We start from the raw sequence: 15,767 nt of genomic DNA on the forward strand, positions 1-15,767 counted from the left end.
CCAATCTCCAAGTTGAAGCCTCTCCCCGTTCCGACCCGAGTTATGGCCTTTTCCCCTCTCCGACCAACCCTTTGGTCCCACTTCCCTCTCCTGAACCTGCGTTCTGGTTGAAAATCCAGATCCGATCCAAAGCCGGAACTCTGGTATTATGGAAGTCTGAGGTCCGATGGTGCATAAGTGCTGAACTGGGGCTGCAGGGAATACAATCACAACTTTAAGTGACGACGTACTGTAATATTGTATTTGCATCTTCATCAAAATGGAGAAAGAAAATAGATTGGATCATGCCAATTTTATTTCTCCAATCTTCAGCTGGATATTTGTAATCATCATAATACACTAGATACCCGTTATTACTTGAGCAACTCATCAAACATTTACATTTGTTTTTAGGTCCTTATACATCACTGGAATGTCACTGGTTATTAAGTGATTTAAAAACAATTACAGAAAGCCCCCAGCCTGCCACAAGATACATTTCAGAAAAGGGAAGATAATTACTTTTGACAAATATAATACCCAAAAACAAAATCAGGAGACAGCTCCTTGGCATAGCTTTTTTTATCTTAAAATACGCTTTCATCTCTTCAGAGAAATATGAAGTATGAAATCAAACACACTTGTAGGGCTACGAGTTCAATATTAGATGAATTAAATAGTTATGCAATGTATGAATGGGAGTCGCCATAGTCCCATAGGCAGACCTCACCTTTGAGAGAAAGCTGACAGGTGGTGGTTTAACCAGAGGGTCACAAAACCTCAGCCCAGGGCAATGTTGAGAAGGTAGGGCCTTCACCTCAGCTGGTATGGGAATTGAATCAGTGCTGCAGCAACCCCTTAGTAGTATCAGGGCAATGTGAATGCTTGACAAACCGTTCTGCTAAAAGGTTTTTCAGAAATACCTCAATTACCATCAGAAGTTGGCATTTCCTGTTTTGCCACAGCTGGTACACCAACTATTACTGTAGGCTCCAACAATTCCATCTGGAATGAGCACAGGGCTTGTAGCTGTCTGAAGCAGTGTTTTGAGATGTGAATTAGCATACTGATGAAAAGCAAGTGTTTACCAACATGACTGGGGGAAAACAATGGGGTATGGAAAAGGCAACTTCAAAGTGGAGAGATAAGGGACTCGGCACTTATATGCTAAAAACCAGGTCCACAGGGTGGGTAACATCAAATGAAAAGCACAATATATCCATAGCACAATACCTGGAGAAAGGGACACAGTAGAGGCAGCTAATATCACAGTCACACCCAATTGCAGAAAAGTTATTGCTAAACGGGCAGCCAGTTAAAATTATAAACTCAAATCGAGATGATTGTGCCTTCACTGAAATTGAAGATTGCATTCGTAAAATTGAAGAAATAATCTGTGTGTGGTAATTATATGCTGGATTTAGTTCATAAGAGTTATATAATATTGGATGCTGTTTGGAAACAAGGGCATCACAGAGTTCAAAAACATAGGTAGTTGGGAACAGGTAATATTGTTTGTGCAAAGCCATCAGTGTAGTTAGTATACTGTTGCAATGAATTATAACACTTCTTATCGGGTGTTTTTCTTTTAAGTTATTAAATACTTATTGTTGACTGATCACAAAACACTACTATTCCTCCCTGGTTTCCATATCTTTTCTCACAGTATACTGAAAATATACACCACTAAGAACTATTGTTGCAAGGTACATTTCTGGGTTTTGGGATACCCTTGCATTTAACATCAGTAGGGTTCTTAATGGTTAAGATCTCTTTTGAGGCCCTCGGATTGTTCCCACTCTCTACTTTGACATACCTCTTTAGTGCCCTAATGATAGTTTTCTTGGGCCCGGTGTTGGGGATAAAAATATAATTGATCTTCATTTTCTATGTATTTTCTAGTATTTTCTTGAATTTTGTTTAATTCCCTTTTCTTCCATGTACTGAATGATCTGTTGAGCTGCTTGCAGAAAAATACTTTTCACTGTACCTCGGTACACGTGACAATAAACAAATCCAATCCAACTAGAAAATACAACACTATATGCATTTGAAATTCAGACAGTTCTTAAAAACACTGCAAACCTTAGATATGACTTGCACCTACAGTCAAAAATTGATCCTAATGCCTTTACGTTCCTGTATTTTGTTAACATGTCATACAGCACGACAAGATTAGATTATCTTTTTGCATTACATTAATCCTTCTATTTCCATCATTTTGCAATTTTTAAAGTATATTCTTACCAGCCCATGGGTCCCATAGCTTCAGCCCTGGCTTTTCCCCGTTTTGCCTCTGTAAGAAGTTCTTCCACAGCTTTTCTATTTTAAAACATAAAAAGTTTAATTGTTGGAAATTGAAGCTTAATATACAACTAGAGTTTCCTACCATCTTCCCTCCTTCTTATACTTACAATCCTGGCATATTTGCTGTTGGATTTCTTCATTCTTCAGCACTGATGTGACTCTTCAGTTTTTGAATAAAAGATACAGGGCTGGGTTTAGTGGGCAGCAGCGAAGCAACGGCTGAAGAATATTGCTTGCAAAGATCTAGTGATCCCTGTGTCGTTGGTATCCCCGTTCCCAACAGCAGATTTAATTTGGCGCCAAGTGAAGGGTATGTCCAAGCATCCAGCAGCAGTGATATCAACAAGGAGAGCAAGTAACCAATAACATTGAAGCATTCTCACAGACAGGAAACCAGTACGTGAAAAGCAGTGCTCATCTGTCAATTTTAAATAAAATTTTCAGATTGCAAAATAAATGATTAGATTAACACAGGAGCTAAAGTACCATTAAAAAAATTAAAGATCAAATTTTATCATAATGGAGAAATTTGATATTCCACGAGTATAAATTAAATTTTCAGGGCGGGTGAGGATGTCTAGCAATAATTATGAAGTTAGAACACTGTTGAAAACTCAGTGACATCATCTTCAACAAAGTATACCTTTTAAAAAAAAAAGTGTTTCACAGTGAGATAAAATGGATGTTTTGTCAAATCACTGATGGATTTGGGATGGTATGTTGGGGGACCTTTAGAATCTCTACAGTGCAGAACTACCAACCATCTGAAAGAGCACTACACCTAGGCCCACACCCCGACCTATCCCCGGACTCCTGCACATTGATCATGGCCAATCGACCTAAACTGAACGTCTTTGGACTGTGGGAGTAAACTGGAACACCGGGAGGAAACCTGCACAGACATGGTGAGAACGTGCAAACCTCACAGACAGTAACCCAAACCTGGAACCAAACCAAGTTCCCTAGTGCTATGAAGCAGCAGTGTTAAGCACCGTGCCACCATGCAACCCACCATCCAGAGGTGCATCCTCTAGCGTAGAATCACAACAGAAACTTCTGGATTTCTGTCTTATTCGGTACATGTTTCATTAGAGAAATGACGACTAATGCTAATAGTCCTGTCATCATTACTACTGTAAAATCTTTACCACAGATTGAATCAAAGTCAAAGAACAAAGAAAAATTACAGCACAGGAACAGGCCCTTCGGCCCTCCCAGCCTGCGCCGATTCAGATCCTTTACCTAAACCTGTCTCCAAAGAACAAAGCCCTTTTTGTATGTTTTAAGGTTAAGACCTGCGCAGATGGAAATAAATGAAATTATAAACAATGTATAATGATGCATTTTCACATTGATATTTTAACTAACTAGAGCCAGATTCTTTAAAGCCATGCTAAAAGCAGGATTCAGGAAACAGTCCTTAGTACTATGGCTATTCAAATATTTTTTGTGCTAAAATGACAGTAACAACACCCGCTATACTAATGTTTACAAGAGCTAATAAAAACCAACCTAGGTAGCACTGAATTTGAATACTTTAAAACAGTTAATTTACAATAACCTCCTTTCATTCTTGATGATTACGGATTTATTCTACTTACATGCCATTCATTTGTTTTTCATGGCCAAAGTTTTCAGCATTAATTATTTGAGGAATATTCCAAGCCTCTGCTTCTCAATGGGTATATTGATTTCAATGAAAGCAACATAACACCACTGACTCCACGCACATCTTACAGAAAATTATTTTTCCTGGAAATTCAGTGAATTTTTGACAGTCAAGTCATACTGCCCTTCCTTACAAAGAATTGTGATGCTGTGTTATCACTGTAAAGCAGCCATCTTTACAGGTTAACTAGTTGTAAAGTGTTGGGATAGTAACTATTTAACATTGCAGGAAGGCATCCTGTAACCATACAAGTGATGTGTTTCTTAAAAGTATTTTCAACCTAAAGTACTTGCATTCTCCAAGGAAAACCCAGAATTCAAATTTTGTTGTACACAATGACGGTTTCTGTTTTACACAGATGTTTTGGACCGAGTTTCTACCTGCCCACATTGGCAGCAAAGGGATTAACAGAAATTTAAGGTTCTCACAACCCTTGGGAATTGAGGAATGAATTGGTGAATTAGCTCTGTGTGCAAGCAATGCCGCTTTGCTAGACACCAGCATTTATGAGGAAACTGCATATTAGCTGACAGACACCTCTGATAAGCAGATGGTAAATCTAATTCTGCTGTTTTTCAGTTAAAAGTGCAGTGTGTAGTTTAGTGTCTGATTGGCTGAAGCTGCTCCCACCCTAATCGCTGAGAGGCAGTTATCTGTCAGTCACCTGAGGTCTGTTTAGGGGCACAAAGGTGCACATTGCATTCTTCTCTTTGAAGTTTAGGTAGTTTTGAGTCATCGCTTAGCTGAGGTCTGCATAAAAGACAGACAGAAAGCGCACTCAATAAGCTTGCCCAGGTCAAGAAGAGACAGCCTGAGTGAGTGACGCACATCCAGAGTGGGAATTGCAACTAGGTAATTTGGTGCAGTGAGGTAATTCGGTGCAGAGTGAGAGAAGGTGCTTTTTTGGAGGTGCTTTTTAAACCCTGGTAAGTGACTGGTAAGTAGTTTTTCTTTTCATTGTCTAATTTATTTATTTTTATTTTGAAATTGTAGTTGTATAAGTTTACCTAAGGTTTAAGAGATGGCAGGAGATCACAGACCCGTGTCATGCTCCTCGTGTGCGATGTGGGAGCTCAGGGACACGTCCACTGTCCCTGGCTCTTTCACGTGCAAGAAGTGTGTTCAGTTGCAGCTCCTGTTAGACCGCTTGACGGCTCTGGAGCTGCGGATGGACTCACTTTGGAGCATCCGCGATGCTGAGGAGGTCGTGGATAGCACGTTTAGCGAGTTGGTCACACCACAGGACTGGAAACGATGTCCGGGGGGGGGGGGGGGGGGGGGGGGGGTGCTTGCTACAGCTGTTGGGGAGGGTTTAAACTAATGTGGCAGGGGGATGGGAACCGATGCAGGAAGTTGGAAGGTAGTAAAACAGGGACAGAAGCAAAAGGAAGTAAGGGGAAAAGTGCAAGGCAGAGAAGACATAGTCAAAATCAAAAAGGGCGACAGTACAAGCTACAGTGACTGAGGGGAGCTCAGTGAATAGGCCCAGTAATAGTAAAAGGAATAAAACTGGAGATGTTAAGATTCAAAATGGAGGTAAAAAAACCAACATAAGTGTACTTTACCTGAATGCTCGTAGTATTCGAAATAAAGTAAATGTGTTGATGGCGCAAATCATCGTGAATGACTATGATTTAGACTTCCGGTGGCGGCGATGACGTAGGAAGCCGCACATTTGGGAGCTCCCGATTCAAACGGACTTTTCGCCTCTTTTTAGAGCCCAAAACTGAATTTTTTTCAACGTCTCCCGGTGGGAGGTGTGGTGATCAACTTTCTTCACATTTCATGACTCGAACTCGGAGTGGAAAGGGGGAAAAAACGGCAGAAGCTCCCCAGAAAAAACGGGGGAAGGAATCCAAGATGGTGGCCGGCGGAGCACCAGAGAAGTGGAGGCTGTGGGCGCAGGAGCAGCAAGCTGCTCTCCTGCGCTATTTTGCAGATTTTAAGGCTGAGGTGCTGAGCTCTCTGCAGGAAACAAATAAAAAGCTTTCGGAGATTCAGACGACCCAGGGTGCTGCCATCCAGTGTTGCAGGCGCAGGCCACTGAACGAGAGGAGGAGGCCGTGGTCCTCGTGAGTAAGGTGGAGGGGCACGAGGCACTCCATAAGAAGTGGCAAGACCGCTTCGAGGAGCTTGATCTCCGCTTGAGGCGGAAGAATCTGAGGATCTTGGGCCTTGCGGAGGGGCTGGAGGGGTCGGATCTGACAACCTACGTGGCCACGATGCTGAACTCGCTCGTGGGGGCAGGATCGTTCCATCTGCCCCTGGAGCTGGAGGGAGCCCACAGAGTACTGACCAGGAGGCCCAAGGAGAATGAACCCCCGCGTGCGGTGCTGGTGAGGTTCCACCGGTTCAGTGATCGGGAGTGTGTGCTGCGCTGGGCCAAGAGGGTGAAGAGCAGCAATTGGGAGAATGGGGTAGTACGGATCTACCAGGATTGGAGTGCGGAGGTGGCTAAGCGGCGGTCTGGGTTTAATCGGACGAAGGAGGTGCTCTATAAGTAGAAAATAAAGTTTGGAATGTTGCAGCCTGCGCGCTTGTGGGTAACTTATTTGGATCGGCATCATTATTTTGATTCCCTGGAGGAGGCGTGGGCCTTCGTGCGGACGGAGAAGCTGGACTCGAACTAGGGGTTGGGGGGTCGGTTGTAATGCTTTAGTGCTGGTTTCTGCTGTTGCTGTGTTTTTTCTGTACTTTTGTAATTTTGATATGGTTATTTATTGGGGTGTTGTTCTGTTTTTTGTTGGGGGGCATTGTTTGAGTTATGTATTTTGCGAGGGGGGGGTTGGGGGGTTTGTTGTATTTTGTATAGGGTTGGGAGTATGGAGTGGGGCTGGTATTTGGGAGCCGCGTCAGAAGGGTGTGGTGGGGCAGTGCGGCTTCCCTCTTGTTTCCCGCGTTGCGGGGCTGGAGATGATGGGGGGGGGGGGGCCTTAACTGGTTCCTCCCCGCGCTGCAGCGGTGTCTTGAGGAGTGACAGGATGGGGTATGATCCCACTCTGGGAGGGGTCGGATTTTTGGCGGGAGTTTCCGAGGTCAGCAGAAGTTAGCTGACCCATGGAAGTACAATGGAGGACGGTCCGCGGCTAGGAGGGTTCCTAGCCTTTGGGGGGGGGGGTGGGGTGGGGGGGGGGTACTTCAATATGGTGTTGGATCCTTCACTGGATCTGTCCAGTTCAAGGACGGGTAGGAGGCCGGCGGCGGCCAAGGTGCTGAGGGGGTTTATGGACCAGATGGGAGGGGTGGACCCATGGGTGGACATCTTTAATCTATCCCTACTGACATCTTTAACCTATCCCTACTCCACTCCGAGGTCCCCGCCTGCTTCAAGAAGACCACCATCATACCGGTACCAAAGAAGAACCAGGCAACGTGCCTCAATGACTACCGCCCAGTGGCCCTGACGTCAGTTGTAATGAAGTGCTTCGAGAGGCTGATCATGAAGCGCATCACCTCCATACTCCCGGAACGCCTTGACCCACTTCAATTCGCATACCGTCGCAACCGGTCCACATCAGACGCCATTTCCCTGGCCCTACACTCATCCCTAGAGCATCTCGAAAACAAGGACTCCTACATCAGACTCCTATTTATTGACTACAGCTCCGCCTTCAACACCATAATCCCAGCCAAGCTCATATCAAAGCTCCAAAACCTAGGACTTGGCTCTCCACTCTGCAAATGGATCCTAGACTTTCTGACCAACAGACCACAGTCAGTAAGAATGAACACCAATACCTCCTCCACAATAGTCCTCAATACCGGTGCCCCGCAAGGCTGCGTACTTAGCCCCCTACTCTACTCCCTGTGTACACACGACTGCATGGCAAAACTTGGTTCCAACTCCATCTACAAGTTTGCTGACGACACGACCATAGTGGGCCGGATCTCGAATAACGACGAGTCCGAATACAGGAGGGAGATAGAGAACCTAGCGGAGTGGTGTAACGACAACAATCTTTCCCTCAATGCCAGCAAAACTAAAGAGCTGGTCATCGACTTCAGGAAGCAAAGTACTGTACAGACCCCTGTCAGCATCAACGGAGCCGAGGTAGAGATGGTGAGCAGTTTCAAATTCCTAGGGGTGCACATCACCAAAAACTATCCTGGTCCACTCACGTCGACGCTATCACCAGGAAAGCACAACAGCGCCTATACTTCCTCAGGACACTAAGGAAATTCGGCATGTCCACATTAACCCTTACCAACTTTTACAGATGCAGTATAGAGAGCATCCTATCGGGCTGCATCACAGCCTGGTATGGCAACTGCTCGGCCCAGGACCGCAAGGAACTTCAGAGAGTCGTGAATACCGCCCAGTCCATTACACGAACCTGCCTCCCATCCATTGATTCCATCTACACCTCCCGCTGCCGGGGGAAAGCAGGCAGCATAATCAAGGATCCCTCCCACCCGGCTTACTCACTTTTCCAACTTCTTCCATCAGGCAGGAGATTCAGAAGTCTGAGAACACGCACAAACAGACTCAAAAACAGCTTCTTCCCCACTGTCACCAGACTCCTAAATGACCCTCTTATGGACTGACCTCATTAACACTACACCCATGTATGCTTCATCCGATGCCAATACTTATGTAGTTACATTGTATATATTGTGTTGCCCTATTATGTATTCTCATGTATTTTCTTGAATTCTGTTTAATTCCCCTTTCTTCCCATGTACTGAATGATTTGTTGAGCTGCTTGCAGAAAAATACTTTTCACTGTACCTCGGTACACGTGACAATAAACAAATCCAATGGAGGTTTGTGAGGCCGAGGGCACGGGAGTACTCTTTCTTCTCCCATGTACATAGGGTTTATTCTCGGATAGACTTCTTCGTGGCGAGTAGGGGACTAATTCCGAGAGTGGAGGAGGCCGAATATTTGGCCATTGCAATCTCCGACCACACTCCGCATTGGATGGAGTTGGAGATGGGGGAGGTGTGGGATCAGCGCCTATTGTGGCGGTTGGATGTGGGGTTGTTGCCGGAGGAGGAGGTGTGCAGGAGGATCCGGGCAAGTATTGAGGGGTACCTCGAGGTGAATGATACGGGGGAGGTCTGGGTGGGGATGGTCTGGGAAGCCCTGAAGGCAGTGATTCGTGGGGAGCTGATAGCCATCAGGGCACACAGGGAGAGGAGTGAGAGGGATAGACTGGTGGGGAAGATCCTGGAGGTAGATAGGAGGTATGCGGAGGCACCAGAGGAGGGATTGTTGGGGGAGAGGCGCAGCCTACAGGCTAAATTTGATTTGTTGACCACTAGAAAGGCAGAGGCACAGTGGAGGAAGGTACAAGGGGCAGTGTATGAACATGGTGAAAAGGCGAGTAGGATGCTGGCTCATCAGCTCCGCAAGCGAGATGCGGCTAGGGAAATTGCTGGAGTGAGAGATAAGAGTGGGAATGTGGTGCGGAAGGGGGTAGAGGTGAATGAGGTCTTCAAGGACTTTTACGGGGAACTGTACCGGTCGGAGCCAACGGTGGAAAGGAGAGGAATGGAGAGTTTTCTCGATGGGCTATCTTTCCCGAAGGTGCAGGAGGAGCAGGTGGAGGGGTTGGGGGGGGTGCCGATTGAGCTGGAGGAGCTGGTTAAGGGGATTGGGCAGATGCAGTCAGGGAAGGCGCCGGGGCCGGATGAGTTCCCGGTGGAGTTTTATAAAACGTTTGTGGAGCTAGTGGGCCCCCTGCTGGTGCGGACACTTAATGAGGCGTGGGAAGGGGGGACTTTGCCCCCGACGATGTCGCGGGCGCTGATTTCTTTAATCTTAAAGAGGGACAAGGACCCCCAGCAGTGTGGTTCATCAGGCCCATATCTCTCCTTAATGTGGATGCCAAGGTGCTGGCAAAGATCCTGGCCACCAGGATAGAGGACTGTGTGCCAGGGGTTGTACACGAGGACCAGACAGGTTTTGTTAAGGGAAAGCAGCTGAACACGAATGTGCAGAGGTTGCTGAATGTCATCAAGATGCCGGCGATTGAGGGGGAGACTGAGATAGTGGTGGCGCTGGATGGGGAGAAGGCCTTCGATAGAGTGGAGTGGGGGTACTTACGGGAGGTGTTGGGGAGGTTTGGATTTGGTGAAGGGTTTATTAGATGGGTGAGGCTGCTATACGAGGCCCCGATGGCGTGTGTGACCACGAATGGGAGGAGGTCGGAGTACTTCCGGCTTTACCGAGGGACCAGGGCAGGTTGCCCCCTGTCCCCCTTGTTGTTTGCTTTGGCAATCGAACCGTTGGCGATGGCGTTGAGGGATTCAGGGAGGTGGAGGGGCTTGATGCGGGGTAAGGAGGAACATAGGGTGTCGTTGTATGCCGATGACCTGCTACTGTATGTGGCGGACCCGGTGGGAGGGATGCCGGGGGTGATGGAGCTGCTTGCTGAGTTTGGGACCTTTTCAGGCTATAAACTAAATCTAGGCAAGAGCGAGGTGTTTGTGGTGCACCCAGAGGACGAGGAGGAGGGAATTGGTAGGCTCCCGCTTAGGAGGGCAGGGGAGAGTTTTAGGTACCTGGGGGTGCAGGTGGCCAGGGACTGGGGGACTCTTCACAAGCATAATTTCACCAGGCTTGTGGATCAGATGGAGGAGGAGTTCAAGAGGTGGGACATGCTGCCATTGTCGTTGGCGGGGAGGGTGCAGTCCGTCAAAATGACGGTGCTTCCGAGGTTCTTGTTCCTCTTTCACTGCCTGCCCATCTTCATCCCCAGGGCCTTCTTTAGGAGGGTGACTAGCAGTATTTTGAGCTTTGTGTGGGCACATGGGACTCCGAGAGTGAAGAGGGTTTTCCTGGAGCGAGGGAGGGATAGAGGCGGGCTGGCGCTGCTCAACCTTTTGGGGTACTATTGGGCGGCCAATGTGTCAATGGTGCGTAAATGGGTGATGGGGGGGGGGGGGGGGGGGGGGGGGGGGGGGCATGGAAAAGAATGGAGATGGCGTCTTGTAGAGATACGAGCCTGGGTGCCTTGGTAACGGCGCCTTTGCCGCTCTCTCCCAAGAGGTATACCACGAGCCCGGTGGTGGCGGCGACCCTAAGAATCTGGGGACAGTGGAGACGACATAGGGGGGAAACAAGGGGCTCGATGGAGGCTCCATTAGGTGGAAATCATCGGTTCATCCCGGGGAACACTGATGGGGGATTTAGGGGGTGGCATAGGGTGGGCATCAGTAAATTGAGGGACCTGTTCATTGGCGGGAGGTTTGTGGGCCTGGGGGAACTGGAAGATAAATTTGGGCTCCCCCAAGGGAACATGTTCAGATACTTGCAGGTAAAGGCGTTTGCTAGGCGACAGGTGGAGGAATTTCCTTTGCTGCCCTCGCGGGGGGGAGGCGATGGACAGAGTGCTTTCGGGGGTGTGGGTCGGAGAGGGGAAGGTGTCTGACATTTATAAGGTAATGCAGGAGGGGGAGGAGTCGTCAGTGGAGGAGCTGAAGGCTAAATGGGAGGGGGAACTAGGGGAGCAGATAGAGGATGGGACTTGGGCGGATGACTTGGAGAGAGTCAACTCTTCCTCTACATGTGCGGATTTATAAAATTGGAGGGGGTCAAATTTGCCCTGAGGGGATCAGAAACGGTGGCAGCCTTTTCTGGACTTTCTGGCTCAAAGATAGGTATCTTGGTCAACAGCAGCAGCAACCCGGGGGGTGGGGGGGGTGGTGTTCTTTATTGTTTCTATTTTTAAAAACATTTCTATGTTTATTTAACTTAATATTGTGTTAATTTAAGTTGTTGTTAATATGTTTTGTTGTTCATTAAGGATGGACGAATGTTTATGACTTATCATTATTGTTATTGTTGGTATTTTATTGCGGTTCGTTGTTGTAATATAAATACAAAATTTTTCAATAAAAATTATTTTTTTAAAAAGTGAATAACTATGATTTAGTGGATTACTGAAACATGGTTAAAGGATGGTCACGACTTGGAGTTAAATATCCAAGGGTATCAAGCTATTCGGAAGGACAGAGTGGATGGTAAGGGAGGTGGTGTTGCTCTGTTATTTAAGGATGACATCCGGGCAATAGTAAGGGATGACATCGGTGCAATGGAGGACAAGGTTGAATCCATTTGGGTGGAAATCAGGAATAGTAAGGCAAAAAAGTCACAGATAGCAGGAGTCTATCTGCCACCCAATAGTAACGTTATGGTGGGGCAGTCAATAAACAAAGAAATAACTAATGCATGCAGAAATGGTACAGCAGTTATCATGGGGGATTTTAATCTGCATGTCGATTGGTTTAACCAGGTCGGTCAAGGCAACCTTGAGGAGGAGTTTATAGAATGTATCCGCGATAGTTTCCTAGAACAGTATGTAATGGAACCTACGAGGGAACAAGCAGTCCTAGATCTTGTCCTGTGTAATGAGTCAGGATTGATTCATGATATCATAGTTAGGGATCCTCTCGGAAGGAGCGATCACAATATGGTGGAATTTAAAATACAGATGGAGGGTGAGAAAGTAAAATCAAATACTAGTGTTTTGTGTTTAAACAAAGGAGATTACAATGGGATGAGAAACTGGCTAAGGTAGACTGGGAGCAAAGACTTTATGGTGGAACAGTTGAGGAACAGTGGAGAACCTTCCAAGCAATTTTTCATAGTGCTCAGCAAAGGTTTATACCGACAAAAAGGAAGGACGGTAGAAAGAGGGAAAATTGACCGTGGATATCTAAGGAAATAAGGGAGAGTATCAAATTGAAGGGAAAAGCATACTAAGTGGCAAAGATTGGTAGGAGACTAGAGGACTGGGAAATCTTTAGGGGGCAACAGAAAGCTACTAAAAAAGCAATAAAGAAGAGTAAGATAGAGTGTGAGAGTAAACTTGCTCAGAATATAAAAACAGACAGTAAAAGTTTTTACAAATATATAATGCAAAAAAGAGTGGCTAAGGTAAATATTGGTCCTAGTTTAGAGGATGAGAAGGGAGTTTTAATAATGGGAGATGAGGAAATGGCTGAGGAACTGAACAGGTTTTTTGGGTCAGTCTTCACAGTGGAAGACACAAATAACATGCCAGTGACTGATAGAAATGAGGCTATGACAGGTGAGGACCTTGAGAGAATTGTTATCACTAAGGAGGTAGTGATGGGCAAGCTAATGGGGCTAAAGGTAGACAAGTCTCCTGGCCCTGATGGAATGCATCCCAGAGTGCTCAAAGAGATGGCTAGGGAAATTGCAGATGCACTAGTGATGATTTACCAAAATTCACTAGACTCTGGGGTGGTCCCGGTGGATTGGAAATTAGCAAACGTGACACCACTGTTTAAAAAAGGAGGTAGGCAGAGCAGGAAATTATAGGCCAGTGAGCTTAACTTCGTTAGTAGGGAAGATGCTGGAATCTATCATCAAGGAAGAAATAGTGAGGCATCTGGATAGAAATTGTCCCATTGGGCAGACGCAGCATGGGTTCATAAAGGCAGGTCGTGCCTAACTAATTTGGTGGAATTTTTTGATGACATTACCAGTGCAGTGGATAACAGGGAGCCAATGGATGTGGTATATCTGGATTTCCAGAAAGCCTTTGACAAGATGCCACACAAAAGGTTGCTGCTTTAGATAAAGATGCATGGCATTAAGGGTAAAGTAGTAGCATGGATAGAGGATTGGTTAATTAATAGGAAGCAAAGAGTGGGGATTAATGGGTGTTTCTCTGGTTGGCAATCAGTAGCTAGTGGTGTCCCTCAGGGATCAGTGTTGGGCCCACAATTGTTCACAATTTACATAGATAATTTGGAGTTGGGGACCAAGGGAAATGTGTCCAAGTTTGCAGATGACACTAAGATAAGTGGTAAAGCGAAAAGTGCAGAGGATACTGGAAGTCTGCAGAGGGATTTGGATAGGTTAAATGAATGGGCTAGGGTCTGGCAGATGGAATACAATGTTGACAAATGTGAGGTTATCCATTTTGGTAGGAATAACAGCAAACGGGATTATTATTTAAACGATAAAATATTAAAGCATGCCGCTGTGCAGAGAGACCTGGGTGTGCTAGTGCATGAGTCACAGAAAGTTGGTTTACAGGTGCAACAGGTGATTAAGAAGGCAAATGGAATTTTGTCTTTCATTGCAAGAGGGATGGAGCTTAAGACTAGGGAGGTTATGCTGCAATTGTATAAGGTGTTAGTGAGGCCACACCTGGAGTAGTGTGTTCAGTTTTGGTCTCCTTACTTGATAAAGGACATACTGGCACTAGAGGGTGTGCAGAGGAGATTCACTAGGTTAATCCCAGAGCTGAAGGGATTAGATTATGAGGAGAGGTTGAGTAGACTGGGACTGTACTCGTTGGAATTTAGAAGGATGAGGGGGGATCTTATAGAAACATTTAAAATTATGAAGGGAATAGATAGGATAGATGCGGGCAGGTTGTTTCCACTAGCGGGTGAAAGCAGAACTAGGGGACATAGCCTCAAAATAAGGGGAAGTAGATTTAGGACTGAGTTTAGGAGGAACTTCTTCACCCAAAAGGGTTGTGAATCTATGGAATTCCTTGCCCAGTGAAGCAGTTGAGGTTCCTTCATTACATGTTTTTAAGGTAAAGATAGATAGTTTTTTGAAGAATAAAGGGATTAAGGGTTATGGTGTTCGGGCCGGAAAGTGGAGCTGAGTCCACAAAAGATCAGCCATGATCTCATGGAATGGCGGAGCAGGCTCGAGGAACCAGGTGGCCTACTCCTGCTCCTAGTTCTTATGTTCTTATGTAGTGGTTCACACAAGGAGCTACTACAACTGAGCAATTTTCTCCACAGGAGTAGGAAGTTTTCAGTCAGCTAAAATGGCAACTGGCTTTTGAAAAAATTAATTAATTTGTCTATCAATAGTTTTCATAGAATCCCTACAGTGCGGAAGGAGGCCATTCCGCCAATCAGGTCTGCACCGACCCTTCGAATGAGCTACCCATTTACACTCCACCTTCCACCCCACCCTATTCCTGTAACCCCATAACCTAACCTGCACATCCCTGGATACTAAGGGACAATTTAACATGGCCAATTCACCTAATCAGCACATCTTTGGACTGAGAGAGGAAACCGGAGCACCCAGAGGAAACCCACACAGACACGGGGAGAACGTTCAAACTCAACATAGCCAGTGACCCAAGGCCGGAATTGAACCCCGGTTCCTGGTGCTGTGAGGCAGCAGTGCTAACCACTGTGCCACCCAACGTAGAAAAGTTTGAGTTTTATAATTATCTACAATTAGTTTTTACTTGGTCACTAGTTAAATAATCGACGGATGTCAACCCTCACCCAATATGATTTTAAGCTGAAATCTGGGACATTAGCTCATCACTTGACTTGATCTTAGCATCACATTCATACGTCACAAGGGAGGAAAACATCAAGCCTTTAAGCCAGTGATGGAAACATTAAGATTGAACAGTATTTGCATGGGACCATCAAACTCCCTGGCAATTGAAAATTATTAGTTGTGGTCTCTAAATTCAAAGACCTATTGTGCAAAGAAAATCAGGTGTTAAAACATTCAGCCTTGTGCATCAATTTAGCGCAGTTTATTTGGTGATGTTTAAAATAAGTCACTTTTTTTCACAATATGTAATCATTTTGATTTTGCAAGTTAGAATTAAGTTCTGTAACTCTTAAATTTTAATATGCATCAATTGAATGTGTTGTGCTATCTTTAGTTAGGGAAAAAGCAGGCATCAAAACCATTGATTTTATATATTTTATATTGACTTTGTGCAATTTCTGTAACTTTGTAAGTTTTGAAAACCAATTCTGTATTTTTTAATTGCTTAAGCAAGCAGTGACAGTTGCAACAAAAACAATGACAAAGCTGTTCTCACAACAAAAACACAGA

The 15,767-nt window shown here is 45.6% G+C and overlaps 1 protein-coding gene across 4 annotated transcripts in view; it reads right to left on the reverse strand.

Annotated features, from left to right (window-relative positions):
• The window catches only part of si:ch211-140b10.6 (protein POLR1D-like), a 68,123-nt gene that overhangs the window by 20,959 nt on the left and 31,397 nt on the right, over positions 1-15,767 (reverse strand). Inside the window, exons 2-3 of one of the 4 annotated variants that reach the window (XM_038818020.1) lie at positions 2,394-2,446; positions 2,227-2,301 (exon numbers count right to left, since the gene is read on the reverse strand). The exons of 1 other annotated variant lie outside the window; for it this stretch is intronic. In XM_038818020.1, coding sequence (XP_038673948.1) covers positions 2,227-2,301; positions 2,394-2,404 — 86 coding nt within the window. In that variant the 5' untranslated portion in view covers positions 2,405-2,446. Of the gene's footprint in view, positions 1-2,226; positions 2,302-2,393; positions 2,540-15,767 lie in introns of all 4 variants that reach the window. 2 more of the 4 variants (XM_038818019.1, XM_038818018.1) reach the window with 2 other exon arrangements.

Source organism: Scyliorhinus canicula, chromosome 14, assembly GCF_902713615.1.
Source record: "Scyliorhinus canicula chromosome 14, sScyCan1.1, whole genome shotgun sequence".
In the NCBI taxonomy this organism is placed as follows: Eukaryota; Metazoa; Chordata; class Chondrichthyes; order Carcharhiniformes; family Scyliorhinidae; genus Scyliorhinus; species Scyliorhinus canicula.